The sequence below is a fragment of the Pezoporus wallicus genome, unplaced genomic scaffold (assembly GCF_028554395.1).
Source record: "Pezoporus wallicus isolate ANWC-B61680 ecotype Strahan unplaced genomic scaffold, APGP_CSIRO_Pwel_v1 contig_2908, whole genome shotgun sequence".
In the NCBI taxonomy this organism is placed as follows: Eukaryota; Metazoa; Chordata; class Aves; order Psittaciformes; family Psittacidae; genus Pezoporus; species Pezoporus wallicus.
Genome location: NW_026642179.1, coordinates 3,399,861 through 3,414,641, shown reverse-complemented (window position 1 = coordinate 3,414,641; position 14,781 = coordinate 3,399,861). Strand labels below are relative to the sequence as shown.

The 14,781-nt window shown below is 38.5% G+C and overlaps 1 protein-coding gene across 23 annotated transcripts in view; it reads right to left on the bottom strand.

Annotated features, from left to right (window-relative positions):
- Nucleotides 1-14,781, bottom strand: part of MICAL3 (microtubule associated monooxygenase, calponin and LIM domain containing 3) — a 182,566-nt gene that overhangs the window by 81,553 nt on the left and 86,232 nt on the right. For 15 of the 23 annotated variants that reach the window (XR_008974746.1, XM_057428063.1, XM_057428045.1 and 12 more), the window contains exons 9-18: nucleotides 14,173-14,288; nucleotides 12,767-12,893; nucleotides 12,189-12,282; nucleotides 10,891-11,038; nucleotides 9,510-9,706; nucleotides 8,505-8,617; nucleotides 7,941-8,003; nucleotides 7,060-7,233; nucleotides 5,920-6,012; nucleotides 812-907 (exon numbers count right to left, since the gene is read on the bottom strand). Coding sequence is in view for 21 of the 23 variants with exons in the window: in XM_057428063.1 (XP_057284046.1) it covers nucleotides 812-907; nucleotides 5,920-6,012; nucleotides 7,060-7,233; nucleotides 7,941-8,003; nucleotides 8,505-8,617; nucleotides 9,510-9,706; nucleotides 10,891-11,038; nucleotides 12,189-12,282; nucleotides 12,767-12,893; nucleotides 14,173-14,288 (1,221 nt within the window). In the remaining 2 variants the exon portion in view is untranslated. Of the gene's footprint in view, nucleotides 1-811; nucleotides 908-5,919; nucleotides 6,013-7,059; nucleotides 7,234-7,940; nucleotides 8,004-8,503; nucleotides 8,618-9,509; nucleotides 9,707-10,890; nucleotides 11,039-12,188; nucleotides 12,283-12,766; nucleotides 12,894-14,172; nucleotides 14,289-14,781 lie in introns of those variants that run through there. The other 8 variants (XM_057428061.1, XM_057428068.1, XM_057428062.1 and 5 more) reach the window with 3 other exon arrangements.

Genomic DNA, 14,781 nt, shown 5'->3' with positions numbered 1-14,781 from the left:
GAAACATTTTCCACCTACAGGGAAATTTATTTGTACAATCCTTACTTAAAGTTATGAACTGCAGCTTTTTATCACCTCAAGATTAGTTCAGGATTGATCAGGGAGGAGTGCAATTTTATTACTGCAGTAGGAAAATTAAACAAAAAAGTTTAGAAAAGGATGCAACTCAAAGAAGCATGATGACTATGTACAAGACAAATACTGAAGGATTTCAGGTAAGGTTTAACTGGAAGGACAACAAATGCATCTGCACAAACATCTGGATGCACATACATACATTTGAACAGAACAGCTCTCCAAATTCAAATTCAGACTGAGTGAACACAAACTCTTATGAGACAAAGGTCTAGGTATGGGGGAAACAGAAGGACCACAGTGGACATATGCAGGGCACAATGCTCAAAAAAGGCACTTCACATAAGTAATCCTAAAAGAGTTTCATGGATGCAAGGGCACATTTTCAGTCACACCTATTTAAAGACTGGAGAAGGAGAAAAGTTGCATTTTCTTTCCCTCCAACCATTTAACTTCTTTTTTTCTGCTACTCAAAACTGAGAAAGGCTACTGTAGTTATAAATTACTCTACGGTAAAACCCTAAAGTCGTCAGTGGACTGGAGAGTGGAGACTCTCCATGCTTCTGGTCAGCTAATGCTAACCTATGTTTCTAACCTAAGAGGCTGAAGATGCCCTATCACCATCTGAAAAAAGAACACTGGAAATTCATTTGTAAATGGGATATCTGGTAACTGATCTAGTCACTTGTACAAGCAGTAATGAAGAGAGAGGGACAGAGCATGCAGAGGGAATCACCTGCTGCCTGGGATACGGTGGAGAGGAAGGTGGAGTGGAAGAAGAGAGCATGATGACTTTTTTGGGGCAGGTCCGAGAACATTCTTTACGCCTCATCTTTTTTTAAAACAGAAAAAGAAAACAAAAAATTCATAATAATGGTAGAAAAGTTAACATTATCATTGGCTTTGTTGAGACAGGCCAGAACGCATGGACAGACAGACTGCAATCTTAAGCTCACACGTCACAAATGACCTAAAGACATTTTATCTGAAGCTGAAAGACTTAAGTTTTCACCCATAACCACACAATCACGTGTCCATTTGACAAATTCTACTGGCAGCCAGTGAACAGTTTCTTACATCAATCATCAATTAAACCAACAGTTTCTGACTCAAGATCTTACAATGAGTGAAAGGTACAACTTGGATTTCTCCATACCACATCTGGACTGCTCTTTGCTTCATGAAAAGTTACTTATTACTGTGCCTCACAATGGTATTAAACCACCTCAGGCAAGTTAAACTCTACTGCATTCCAACAGAACAGAAATAGAGCTGGTTTATAGCCAAAATGTAGCCACATCTAATAGTCTGAACATTATACAATGCACACACTGTCATGTGTGTCCTCATTTTAATGTGCTAGAAAATATGCCTTTCTAGGTCTCTATTCCTATGTACAGTCTTTTCTCCACCACTTCTTGATATTAATGCATCTTCTGTCTGTTCATTAATGCCCTTACAGCTAAGCTGACACTAGCATCTGTTTGGGTGTTCTCTTCCCTTTCAGAAGAGAAAAATCAACTCTTAATTTCAAACAGATGCTACAAGCAGCTTAAACTAAAGCACACAATTTTGCACTGAAGCAGATGAGGAACATTGACATGCTGTTTCAAAAGGCTCCACTGTGAAGCCACTGATGTCTAGCTGAAAGAGTGGTAACACTTCCAACCACTACAGCTGTTCATGGATTTTCATCTGACCATGTCCAAGTCTGCACTTCAAATTTCAAAACTTTCACAAACTCATGTATTTTTTTCCATGGCAGATTTCAGAACAACATTGTATAGGCATATGAAGTTCAGTCCTCCAGTAGGATGCATTTCTGAGCATGCAAACACAAAGATGGCTATAGAAAAGAGAAAAAAAAAAAAAAAATCACAGATTTTAATAAAAGATTAAGAAGGGAAAACAGTATTTGCAGAAATCACTGGTGGTGTACGTTCTCTTCTGTTGAGATTTCAGCTCCTTCTGGCTGTGGTCACCTCAGTCATTGCATATCTTTGAAAAATACAGTTTCAACAGAGTTACTGCTGCACTTTTATCACACTTCAGGGAACTATCTCAAAAGAACAAGCATCAGATCTCTAGAGGCAGAAAAGATGTGCACCAAAAGACATATGATCCCCATCTTGTAAGCATCTACATACACATCCGTGATTTAAGCTTGCTGGTGTTAGAAGATCTATGAGACTATAGCAGAAAATGCTGAAGGCCATACACTGAGAGGATGGAAAGCCAGGACAAAATGTCATTTAAAAGGCCCACTTCCCGTACCATACCCAAACATTCAAATTCTCTTCTGGATAGACCATATGGCTTTCCAATGGCTTCATGATCCCTGAGGTGCTCTTTCCCAAAATGGCTTGGAAAGCGACAGAACACACCAAGATGTTTTTATACAAGTAGGCATTCATTTGAGGAGATTAACCACCACACCATGAAACACAATGCAGGTTTTTTTTTTAGGAGATATTGCAATCACACAAATTACACACATTTTCACTGTGCACATACACTTAACAGTACTTTCACGCATTACTAGCTGCTGCTGAAGTGCTCATAACAGCATGAAACCAATTTTGCCAATACAGAACATTTCCAAAGTGCAGCTTAATAAAGCAAATTTTGTAATCCAATTCAAGAGGAAAATGCAGGCCACACAGTATGCTGCAAGCCACAGATTTGTGAGGTTTTCAACTTGCTTGATCTTTTGAAGGTTCTCCCTTTCTGAGAGAAAGAGCATTAGAGGTCTTGTAATGAAAGTAAAAACTGTTTCAGAACAGATTCTGCCAGGACTTCACTCTTTCTAGGAATTCTGTCTTAGCAAGCCACCTCTACAACAAACATTTTGCCTTACAAGCTCATTGCAACTGCTGGCCTCATAATTTTTAACTCCAGGGCAAAGCAAGATTCTAGATCTAAACTGAAAAGTAAGTACAGCTAAGGAATTCCATCTGACAGACACTGGCAGGCAACAGCCCTAGGGAGATATAATTTTTCCATCAAAACCGGGGGTCCAACCTATACCACATCCTTTGCAACTGTGTGGTTTCCCTCCTGCAATCACTCTTATGCTTTTACAGTATACCTTCCTCTTCCACACAGTTTTCAAGATGCAGGAAGGACCAAACCTATCAGCCACAAGATGTGAAATTGCCCTTCTCCCAGCTGAGGATCTCAACTTAATTCTGCCTACTGGCAAGAACATTAGGCAACCTGTGGTTTCCCCTCCAATAACACATCACCACTTTGTTCCCTTAGGAACTGCTTTGCTCCTCTTCAAAGGACTCCCACAGAATGTATTTGCTATGTGATATATCTTATGCACAGTCACTGACAGAAGTTTTTGCTCATAACTCTCATACCACACAAGAGAACCCTTTCCCATAGCTTCATGAACAACTCTTTTGAGCTGTCTCCCTAAATTGTCAGGAGCAATACTACTCCTTTATAACATCTCCAGTAACATGCACTGGTAGCCAGCGCCAACTCCACTGTTGAAAATCTGTGGCCCAGGAAATAGCTTTGTAGCTAGAGTGCCCAATGTCATTGTAGAAAGCCAATTCAGAACTGTAGAAAGGTACAGTCGCACAGCTACCAGATTCTGCATGCCTAAGCAACCAGAATGAGGAATCACAGCAGCCTCAGCCTGATGAAGCACTGCTTCAACAACTTCCTGCAAAATGGATTTCTGTACAAATTTGGCAAAGCTGACTGATTGGCTCAAGTCTGAGCCAGATCTCTGATCTGTTGAGATTAAATGGTTCTATATACACCCATGGCTTCTGAATGAAGACAACTGATGTTCTTCACTTCAGCAGGCAAGTAATAAGGAACCTTCAGAATAGGGACTGTGTCAATTGTTTCTTTGATCCTACTGCATCCTGCAGATTTTGAATCCTGGAAACCCAATTTTGTTCTTCTCCATTTCAGTTATTCAATGAAGAGCACTGCAAATCCAGCAAGAAACCTGGACTGAAAAACCAATCACCTTCTGTTCATGCAGTAAAGCTTAACAAGGAAAGATCATCTCCATGTGTAATCCTGAGAGGAAAACCATCCATACGAGGCAATCACTGTCAGTGTTGAATAAAATAATTTAAGTCCTTGAAAGTACCACTGCGACAAAAAGATTTTCCTCAGATCTGCCCTACATTGCTGCCTATATGGATATTCTACCAATGTAGAGGGACATCCACTACCACCACCCCACTTTTTTTTAATTGTGTAATTCAGGTATAAGCAAAGAACAAACACAAGAACAAACCGCTCTTTGGTGAGGAGGAAATCCTCATCGTAAGAGCAGGAAACAAAAGGTTGTCCGTTTTTTTTGATCTATCACAAAAGGATGACAGTGAGAACTTGTGTTTCACCATAAAGACTAATTATAAAGCTGTCACAAAGTTTCAGCAGCAGATTCAAACAGAAAACTCAAGGCTGCAGGGTTATGATCTTTTCCAAGTGCTAAAATACAAAACTTCATCCTTCTTAGCTGGGAAAGACAACCAACACAATCCAGTTTTCCTTTTTTTTGTGGGGAAAGATTAGCAATGGTCATCAACTGACTTAATACTGTACAGCCATATTATGTTCTTCTGTATCAGATCTTTGGGTACTCCCCCTTTACGTAGGAAGTATTCTTAAAAGACAAAATTTGCATTAATCATGGAAGATGTGCATCCATCTGAAAGTGCTCATCCACCTATAAAGAAGATTTTCGTATGACAGAAGAGCAAATACTGAGTCAGGAAACCTAACCATAATGCTGTCATTTTTAAGACTCTCTTGACAGTCCAACTGACAACAATTCTTCTGGCTTGGGTTTTCTTCCTTGGAAATAAAACTTCCAGATCATGGTAACAAGTCATGACATGCAGAATTGTTGAATGCTTCAAACATGAATATCACCATGAATCCTTAATCATACAGAACAGTGAATTTCCAAACTAGTGTCACCTTCTTCCTCTTGACTCCAAAGTTTGCTCTGATTAAACTGCAACCAGAAAGAAGCAGATTTTTCTCCAAATTATGGCTGTCAGAAAAGTACTTCTCAGGACTCTCAAAAGCAAGAGGAGGCCATTTGCACAGGGAAACAGTCGAAGCAGAGTAAGCCAATGAGGTAAGTATCCCTATCTGCCTGAAAAAACTGTCCGTCACAAGCCTTAGCTGCTGAAAGTGCGCGGCTGAAATAAAAACACTGGCTATGACAATAGGCCAAAACAAGAGAGAGAATAAAATCTGATACCTGATGATTTTTCTGCTAGTCTGAAACCCTCTGTGGCAGCAAACCTAAAATTTCCTTAATTTACAGCAATAGAGGCATCTGCAATGCAATGTATGTGAGAAGTTGGCAAGGAAAGTTACATTTGTCAAAGAGAAATGGAAACCACAGTGAAGTCTTCTGTAACTGTAGAACACAAGACTTGACATGTGAACAGCAAACCTAATAACCAATTTTCCTATTTATATCAAGGAAAAGCTTTAACATCATAGGTGACATAAGACCTTTTACCTTATTGGTTGTTATAATAGCTTATGTTTCAAATATAAGAAAACACAGAAAAATCTAGATATTTTACAGGCAAGTTTTCTGCTAAAACATCCACTGAAACCCTAAGGAAGCTGGAACTATGAGAAGAGGGCAGGGAAAATTTTCCTAAGTGCTTTTGAAATATTAAGCCATGCACCATTACCAAAGAGTGATGTTGATCTTATTAACCAAAAGCTAAATTATTTTAAATAAGACTCACAAAAGGTGCTGGAGAAAGACTGGTTTAAAAACAGGACAGTGATAGCTGGTGTTGGGTGCAGGCAATGTGCAGTATTCATAATCGGTTTCTTTACCTGTTTCCACTGGGGTATGGGAGCAAGACGGCCCTGCTCTCGTCTGCTGGATGGCTGGTTGTGAACACGTTCTTGATAAGGCAGGACAGGTTGCTGCATGCAGGTTGTAGGGAAAATGGGACCAAGGAGGAAAGATAAAACAGTAAAGGAAACTCAAAAAAAGCCAAAGGAGTGGGATACAGAGTAAGACAGACAAACATTAAAGAAAAAAAAAGGGTAGGGGAGAATTTATTTAGCAACTAAAATATTAAGAAAAAAAGCAAAAATGGGAAACCACACATATTTTTGTTCCTTCTCTTTATCTTTGTTGTTTCTTCAAATCAGCCTGGTTATTCCAGCCATATGTAGTAGCTGAGAAACATCCGACTGATAAAGAGTAGGAGAAGCACCACCATTCTATGGTTGTGTTGTATTGCTAACACTGATGTGCAGTGTAGCGCAGACATACTTGACCGAGCTTTAAAGTAGCAAGGTCAGGTCCCACGCAGTCTGGCCATGGCAGCACAGAGCCTGGCACAAGATATGAAGACAAACCAAGCAGCAGAGCAAGAACTCAGGTCTTCAAACCATACTGAGCCTTATACGGCTGACACTGCACTGCTGGCAGTAGCTTGAAGTGACTCAATCTAACTTTGAAGATAACTACCCTGCAGTTGCAATAGTCAAGATACCATCCTGAATAACCAGCAGTTATCCAGAAGCATCACTTCGAATTACAGAAATATCCTGATTGCAAAGAATCTCCCAGGCATTTACCTGCTGCATTTACATGCACATGCAAAACTTAACCACAGTTCACAAGAACAAACAGATGTGATATGGCATGACAAAGTTCACATCAAATTAAATGATCATTCTTAAACACTGGGAGTGGAATGTTTCTAGAAAGCTTTTAAATGGCAATAGTAGTTATAAAAGAAACCTAACTGCTTGTGAAAAAACTTACATAAGACAGGCAATAACAGAGAAATAGACTTATAAGGAAGTTCTTCTCCAGACCATACTCCTAAATTTTATCTTTTTCTTTTTTGAGAAAGCTTCACGCTTCCCTAGGAAAGCCTTTGAAGCAGAGAAGTGTCACTAGCATCCAGTCTCAAGGAATGCATCTTATTATTCATTATTTTCCTCCTCAATTCCTACCTGTCTTCGTAAGCTTGAGGACTGCACTGGTGCGTTCTCCTCAAACTTGGCCAGCAGCTGGGTTGCCATAGACTTGACTTTGTTCTGATTCCCAATGGCAGCATCAATTCTCCTCTCCGTCAGGGCGCTCACCAGTGTGGGCCTTTCTTCTCTGTAGCTCCGTGGTATGTCCTCCTAACAATCAGTGGTATCAAAAGATATAACCAGATCACCTTTTCCTCTCTACGTGGAAAACAAATCTATTAGTCTGCACTTGAAAGCTCACATTTCCGTTTCTTTTGGCATGTCATCAAAAGTTCTGTTAAAATTTCCTTACCTTTTCAACCTTATTTGATACACTTACCAACCAAAGAGAACACAGCTGAAACACTCCCATGAATCCCTTGACATAAAGCAAAGGCATATCTCTAAACCTTCGGTGACATCTCAAAACACTAAATTTTAACTCATTTATAGCTATTTGGCTATAAACATTTCAACTAAAGGACTGACTTATGGGGCATACTAGACATATTTGCTTTTCGCACTAACCATGGCTAAAGTTTAAATATGAATGAAGCTTCTCTCTATACTGCTTTACTTTACTAAATGAAAGGTTTATTCTTGGTGTCCTCTCATCAAACCAAAATAAACTGCAGTAAAAACAGAATATGAAGGAACTGCAACATTTCAGTTGTTATGTACTATTCTTTCATAAGCATCAGTCAAATATTTACACTACAGATATGACAAAGCATAACAGCTGAAGAATTAATTTTTATTTAAAAAAAAAAAAATCTTATATAAACCCTGTCTGGAGATACAAAATGAAAGGACTGAAGTAGGAAAAAGAACCTACCATATGTTCTCTTCCCTGACACCTTCTTCATTGTAATACTTACATCCTCAGATTGGCTGGTTTTTCTCCTCTTTCCTGCACCATCCAGTTCTTTTTCTTTTTTGTCCTGAAAATGGAAAAAGAAATAAGCAAACACCAAAGATAAAGACTCTTATACCTTTCTAGCCTGAGACAAATGTCAACAATATGCTTAAATAAGCTTTTCAATACAACTGATTAATTCTCTGGGCTCATTCTCCATTTGTTTCAGAATAGAGTTTTATCCTGATCTGCATTAAGAGATTCTTACCTTAAAACTGTACGTTCTTGAACACTTTCAACTAATTGGGAACTGAGTAACAAGTTATGTTCCAACACAAAATATATTCCCAAATACCATAACAAGGCTGGGATTTTAAGACTGAAACATACCACTAATTAAGAATACATACTACAGATGTGATTCTGCAGTTAAAAATGTTGTGTGCTGCAACATACCGAAAGCTGATGAACACGTGGCCTCTTGTAAACACACAGTAAACACACACTTATACGTGCACTTCTGATACCACTTACTTGGACAGCAGCCTAATAGACACAAGTGGTATCAAGACTGTGGTACGGTTACCTTTGGAGTGCGTTTTCGAGAGATGCTTTGTCCCAGTTTACTGAGAAAAGAGATAGGCGATTTGGTACTGGCAATTAGGGCAGCTTTTTCTTCTGCATTCAAGTCCAGACTATCTGTTAGCAAAAAAAGGCAGGACAAGGGAATGCCAAAAATTCTTTTCTGTGGTGCTATTATTAAATACACAACTGAAGGCCGTGCTGATTATTTTTTTTAACATACCACTTTTCACAGATTCTTAGTACAAAATTATTTTAATGCCCAGAATTACAACCCTTCTCAGCTACTCTGCTTTTTTGTTTTGCCAAAATCAATTCTTCTTTCAGGGTTTATAACCATCCAGAAGAAACACTATGTTTGTTTACCCTATTTACTTTCATATTTAAAGAGCATCATGATCATCAGTATTCTTACAAAGAGTTCAGTTTTGGAAATAGTACCTGATACATATTATATTTTTAAAAGGCTATTAAAAACATTTTTTCCCCCACCAGAATTACATACTTGAACTAAGATCATCAATAGTAAAGCTGTGAAACATTATTAATATTTAAAAGTAGGCCATACTGATTTGTGTCAGGCAATTACATTTTTCTGTTCTGATCAAAGACCTTTCATTTCTCATTGGCCTGAAGTTAGTCTCACCATTCACAGATGGTAAAGAGGTATGAAACTTAGCCAGTGTTTTGAAATTAAATATTAAGCAACTACTAGCAAGGCATCTCACATAAGCTAAGACAGATGAAGCCCTAAGAACAGCAAAAAAGCAGAAAAGTTATCTAATATTGCTGAAGCAAGTTTAGAACTTTTGAGGATGTTCTTTGTATTAACTCTTTTTTCTCCTCCTGATGCTGCTAACATCATATTTATTAGCACCTCTAAGAAGTCAACTTCTTGTAATGTAAAATTAGTGACTAGTATGACCTCATGCAGAAGCAGCATGATAACTGAAGCACACATGTTCACCCTGAAGCCATCTTTGAATCTGACATGCCTCAAGCTCCTTACCACTGGAGGGGATGGTGTCTTTAAACATCTCATAGAACTGTGTGAGGTACATCACCATCGAGAGTTTATCTGGCTCTCCAACAGATGCCATTTCCTTTCCAGTCATAATGGGACATATTCCAAACTCTTTTTCAGCAATGTCAAAGGCCAGCTGGTTATTCTTCTCCACATTGTGCTCATCCAGAGAATCAAAGTCTCTGCAAAGGACAGAAAAAGGGTATGCACTGAATCAAGTAGAAAACAGACCTCTAAAAGAATCTGGGGATCCATTTCCTTCCCCCCTCCCCGATCTCTCAAATTTATCTGCCAGCAATCTTTCTGTATTGCAGAATTGATGCTACTTAATTGTGGTGAACTTTGGCTCAAATTAATTCTTTCTTCATTTTTTGTTCCTTCTCCAAACCCAGGTTTTTCTTCTTAAAGACCTTATTAGCCTCTGAAATACACCTTCACTTCTTCCTTTAATGGAAAGCTGTAGCATTTTCCCCTGCATTAAATCTTTTGTGTGCTTGGAACGAATGTAAGTCTTCACTTTTATCCCCCTTTTTTCTTGATAGATCCATATTTTCAATCTGCTGGCTTTTCCCAAAACTTGTAGAACTGCATAAAAACTATATAAAAAGCTACAGCTTGTAGAGAGTTACATAAATAATTTTAAAAGCTACCTGAGCTCTTCGCAAGCTATATAGCTACTAAAAGAATAGCTCAAGTAAACCAATAGAGAAGTAATTCAGTGCACATGGAAGGCAATAACCACATCCTTTTTCAACATGCTTTACATTGGATTATGTGTTTAAATACAGCTCTAGTGCTTACTTTTTCTACTGTCCTCTTGGGAAATTGAAGCCATTTCAGACTTTAATTAAAGTACCGGAGTCTTTGCTACTGTTACTTCTTCCAGCCAGTGTTTTCCCATTCTAGAATATGGGCACTGTTTTACCCCATGTATCATGGAAGAGGATTCCTCTCATTTACCCAATACCAGCATGCTAGCATACAAACAGTAGCAATATCTTTCTAGCCTGTGGGTCACTACTCCCAAAAACAGCAGCAGCTCATAGTTTCACAAGAAACTATGAACTATACCTAATTTCACAGAGGAAAAAGCTGTCAGTCAGTAATGCTTTCCAGTCAATATCAATTTGAAGCTTAATTCTGCCTAATCATCCAGAAGGGAAAACGATAACACATTTATCTTGATATTCCCCATCCTATTATGACCTTCCACTCTGCTGGTGAGTCACATTAGTTTCTATCAAGCCTAAGTGAATTCATTTCCATCTATTTCTCCATGTATTGCCTCAGTCTCCATACAATTACTTCTAAATATCACTAATGTTCTGCCCTTCCCAGTTATTCAAAACAGACAGTTACTACTCACATTAAGTCTGGACGGTATCTGTGGATAATGGCACACAAAGCTAGGCCACTTTTCCATGACATTGTGAGATCTGTCACATTAACACCAGCATATCCATCAGTCTGCCTCTGGCACCAACTGAGCAATTTACTAGAGCGAGCTACAGACTCTGTAAAAATAAATCAATCACATTTTAAAGTAGAAATGCACAATGTCTTTTCCAGGAATTCTAAATACAACAAGCCCCACTAATCAACAAATAAAACCTTCATGCAAACAATCTCATTCTGCAATAAGCAACACAGGACAGAATTCTAATTTTTTTAAAAGACTGTATTTATATTCATTTTAGATCCAAGAAAATTTTTAATTTGCTAAAAACTACCTAAGCTATAACTTGCCAGGCTTTTCACCCTAGTCCTTGTTACAGAGCCCCAGGAATTATAAAGCAGTCGCAAAGGCTTATTAAATATGATCAAAAGTATATACAGTAGCACAATGCTCTCTAAAGCCCAGATATATTATTTCTAATGGAAGAACTACAAATGTACTTCTGCAACTTTTTCTTTTCTCTTGAAAGCTTTCCTTTAAAAGCACTGACCTGTTTTGACCTTGCCCTACTGCAAGATCTGATGAGATTACAGCCTAAAGGGATGCAATTGCAGGGCAAAGAACAAATCAAAAGACTACACAGCTATTCAGCAGTGAAAGGGAGGCTTAGAAGCAAAGCACTATTCTGAGAGTCCCCAAACACTATCTGGGCATCCAAAGGCAAGGTATGCAGAAGAAAAAGTTCAACATAGCCTTCAGGGTACAGGACAAGTAGACAGATACTGAAATGCTTATCACAAGACATCTAACTTTCAGAATAATGCAAGCAAAGTGAGCTTCATTTGGTTAAGCTAAGAGATGAGATTGAGGAAAGCATGAATATGAAAGACTGCATGAGAAACACCTTCTATAATGTTTGTACGAATTCTGAGTTTCCTGTTAGAGTGAATTCAAGGTAGGCTTTTGCACTCTAAGTAAGGACATTGTTACAGGACAAAGGAGGTGAAAAGAAATACTTGTATAAGCAAATATGCTTAGAAATTTAACCACATTATTAAGCAAGCGAAATTAGATAAACAAAATATATTTACACGTTTGTGGAAACTTGAAAGATTGTAAAACCAGAATGTTGATGAAACAACTGCTGGATACAATTTCTAAACTGCAAGAGCCTGGTTAAATAATACCCTACAGCCCTGCTGCTCTATGGTTGCTGCACTGATCCAGCTCCAGAATACCAAAAGGAATAGAACAGTAGCTATGCCTACCATTTCGAGTCAGCTTTGGTGTCCTGGAGTTTACAAAGTTCTCTATTTCCAGGTGGATGTCTTTCAAGTCTCCTGTATTATACAAGTGGCGTACCTAAAATGTCAGAAATAATTAAAAATTACCAACATGCCACGCACCCAAGGTCCATACAGAAAGAGCTAGAGAACAAGGAGCCATCCCAAAGGAGGAAGACAATTATTATGCAACAGAAATCTCCAGTCCAAGAACCCCAGAATAACAACGATCAGCTCATCAGTGTTGAACAGTCTAGCTGACTGCTGCTCAGCGGATACAATTGCAATGACAGACTGCTATACTAGATTATCACCAAAAAATGCACATGCACACAAACACAAATGTATCATTACAGCATGGTTAAAGCTTTCAAAATCAAGAATTCCTAAAACAGGACTTGTTTGTACGAAGTACAGAGGCCTACTCTTGACTGACAGATCGCTTTTCACTGCCTTCACGTTACACTGCAACGTCAGGTCTGTTCCCAAAACATTAGTACAGCTTTACTTAAGCAAAGACACCACAGATTACAAGCATTCAGAAGCACCATTCATCCAGTTACCTGCTGGGGCCGCAAGAAGTTGACGTTGATATTGGGATACCGGGTGGCAGGATCAATGCTGTAATGGCTGAAGTTTTTACTCACATTCTCAGGCGTGGTCTGAGGCAGTAGCCTATAAATGCTTTCCCTTGGGAAAACAAGATTAAAGGGAAAAAAATATTTTGGTTTTGCCTTGATTGGTTTGGTTCAGGTTTTGTGGTGGTTTTGGTTGTTTGTGTTTGGTTTTGCTTTGTTTGGGGGAGGTCTGTGTTTTTTGTTTTGTTTTAAGACATGAATCACTACTAACACTGCTAAGTGAATTCTGGAGATACAACCATTCAGATCAGAAATCCAATCACTTCAGACACTGATAGCTAAAGATTCCATATATTAAGATCTGCAATTTAATACAACTCCAGAAATCAAAAGGGGGGAAGAAAACAATACATTAAAAGCGTAAGCTGAAAGGGTTCCCCAGTACGATAAGAACATTTAGACACTGAAGCAACTCAAGAAGATAGCCACCAAGGGGACTCTCCCTGTGAGGAGAGGCCAAGGGAGCTTGGTTTGTTCAGCATGCAGAAGAGAAGGCTCAGGGAAGATCTTAATGCTGTCTCTTAAAACATCTAATGGAAAGGTCATAGAAGTCTGGCTCCAAATATGTTACCTTCATTTTTTTTAAATTCAAACAAATGGAGTTTTAAATATCTGTTGTGCCATTTTTGCAATTCTTAAAATTATACTGTGGTTCTTGATGCTGAAGCTGCAGTTGCTTATGTTTAAGATAGAATAAGTAAAAGCAACAGCTAGTCGAACCTACCTTTTAATTACCCGAGTTCTTATTTCTAAGAGATTACTTTGGGTCACCAAAAAAACCACACAACCAAAGATGACAAAAACATCAAGAACTCAATACGCCAAAGACAGACAAGATGTTGTTTAGCTTACATGAAACAAAGCAACCAATTTAGGAGAATACGAAATAAAAGCAGGTGACAGCTTCCTTAGAAGAACATCATTAAATATATTTATAAGATAATAGGAGATGGAATAAAAATTTTGTCTCTGGTACTTTAAAGGCACCTATTATCTTCATCTGGTTTGCTATTGCAACGATGGTGACAGTAGTCAGGTTCACTTCCTCCACACAATGCCAATAAGCACCAAGAAAAGATTCTTCAGCTAATCCTTTTTAAAACTAGAACCAAGAACAGCTGCAGCATTTCTTATTCCTCTATGAACATACTTCAGTTTATCACCTTCTTAGGAAATTTTTTCCTCAATTGAATTATACCCACAACCATTCTCATACAAATAGTGAGAATCCATCTCCCATTCTAGCTATTTGTACTAGAAGAAACTGAAATGAATGATGAGATGTTGAAGGATTAGGTTACAACTGAAAGTGTACTGATTTGCTGTATTACCTCTCTGCGAGAACTTCCAAAGGACTAGCACCAAGAGACCAACTTCGTACCATCCAAGCGGAGTCCATTGCAGCCAAAAATCCCCTGGCTATTCCAGTTCCCATTGGCCAAAATGGCTAATATTATAGTTTAGAAAAAAAAAAAAAGGCAGAAAAAGAAAAAGCATCAATTAGGGAAAGTTTTAAACAAATATCTAGAATATATTCAGATGGTAATCTGCTGGTAAACTATAGCTTAGTAATTAGCTGAAAGGTCTACTCCCACTGGGCTAGAACAAGCCAGATGTATGACAAACTGCCCATGAGCTCCCCACAAAACCCATATTCCTTTGTTTCCAACGCTTCCTAGTCTGGAGTGCCTTAACAGCTTTCTCTTCAAGACTGTACTTTTTTACCAACTACAAAATGGAACCTATTAACAGGTCTACAGTAAGTTCTGTAGAGCCTAATCATCCCAATGAGGAGTAGATAAAACAAACAGAACTTCAGAGCAATCTTTGCACATTTCTTTGCACATTACCATCCTAATTATCCTGTTTTCCCAACACTCCACTCTTCCCTCAAACAGCAGCTTCCCTTACAGTAACTGTCCTACAGGCAACACATATTT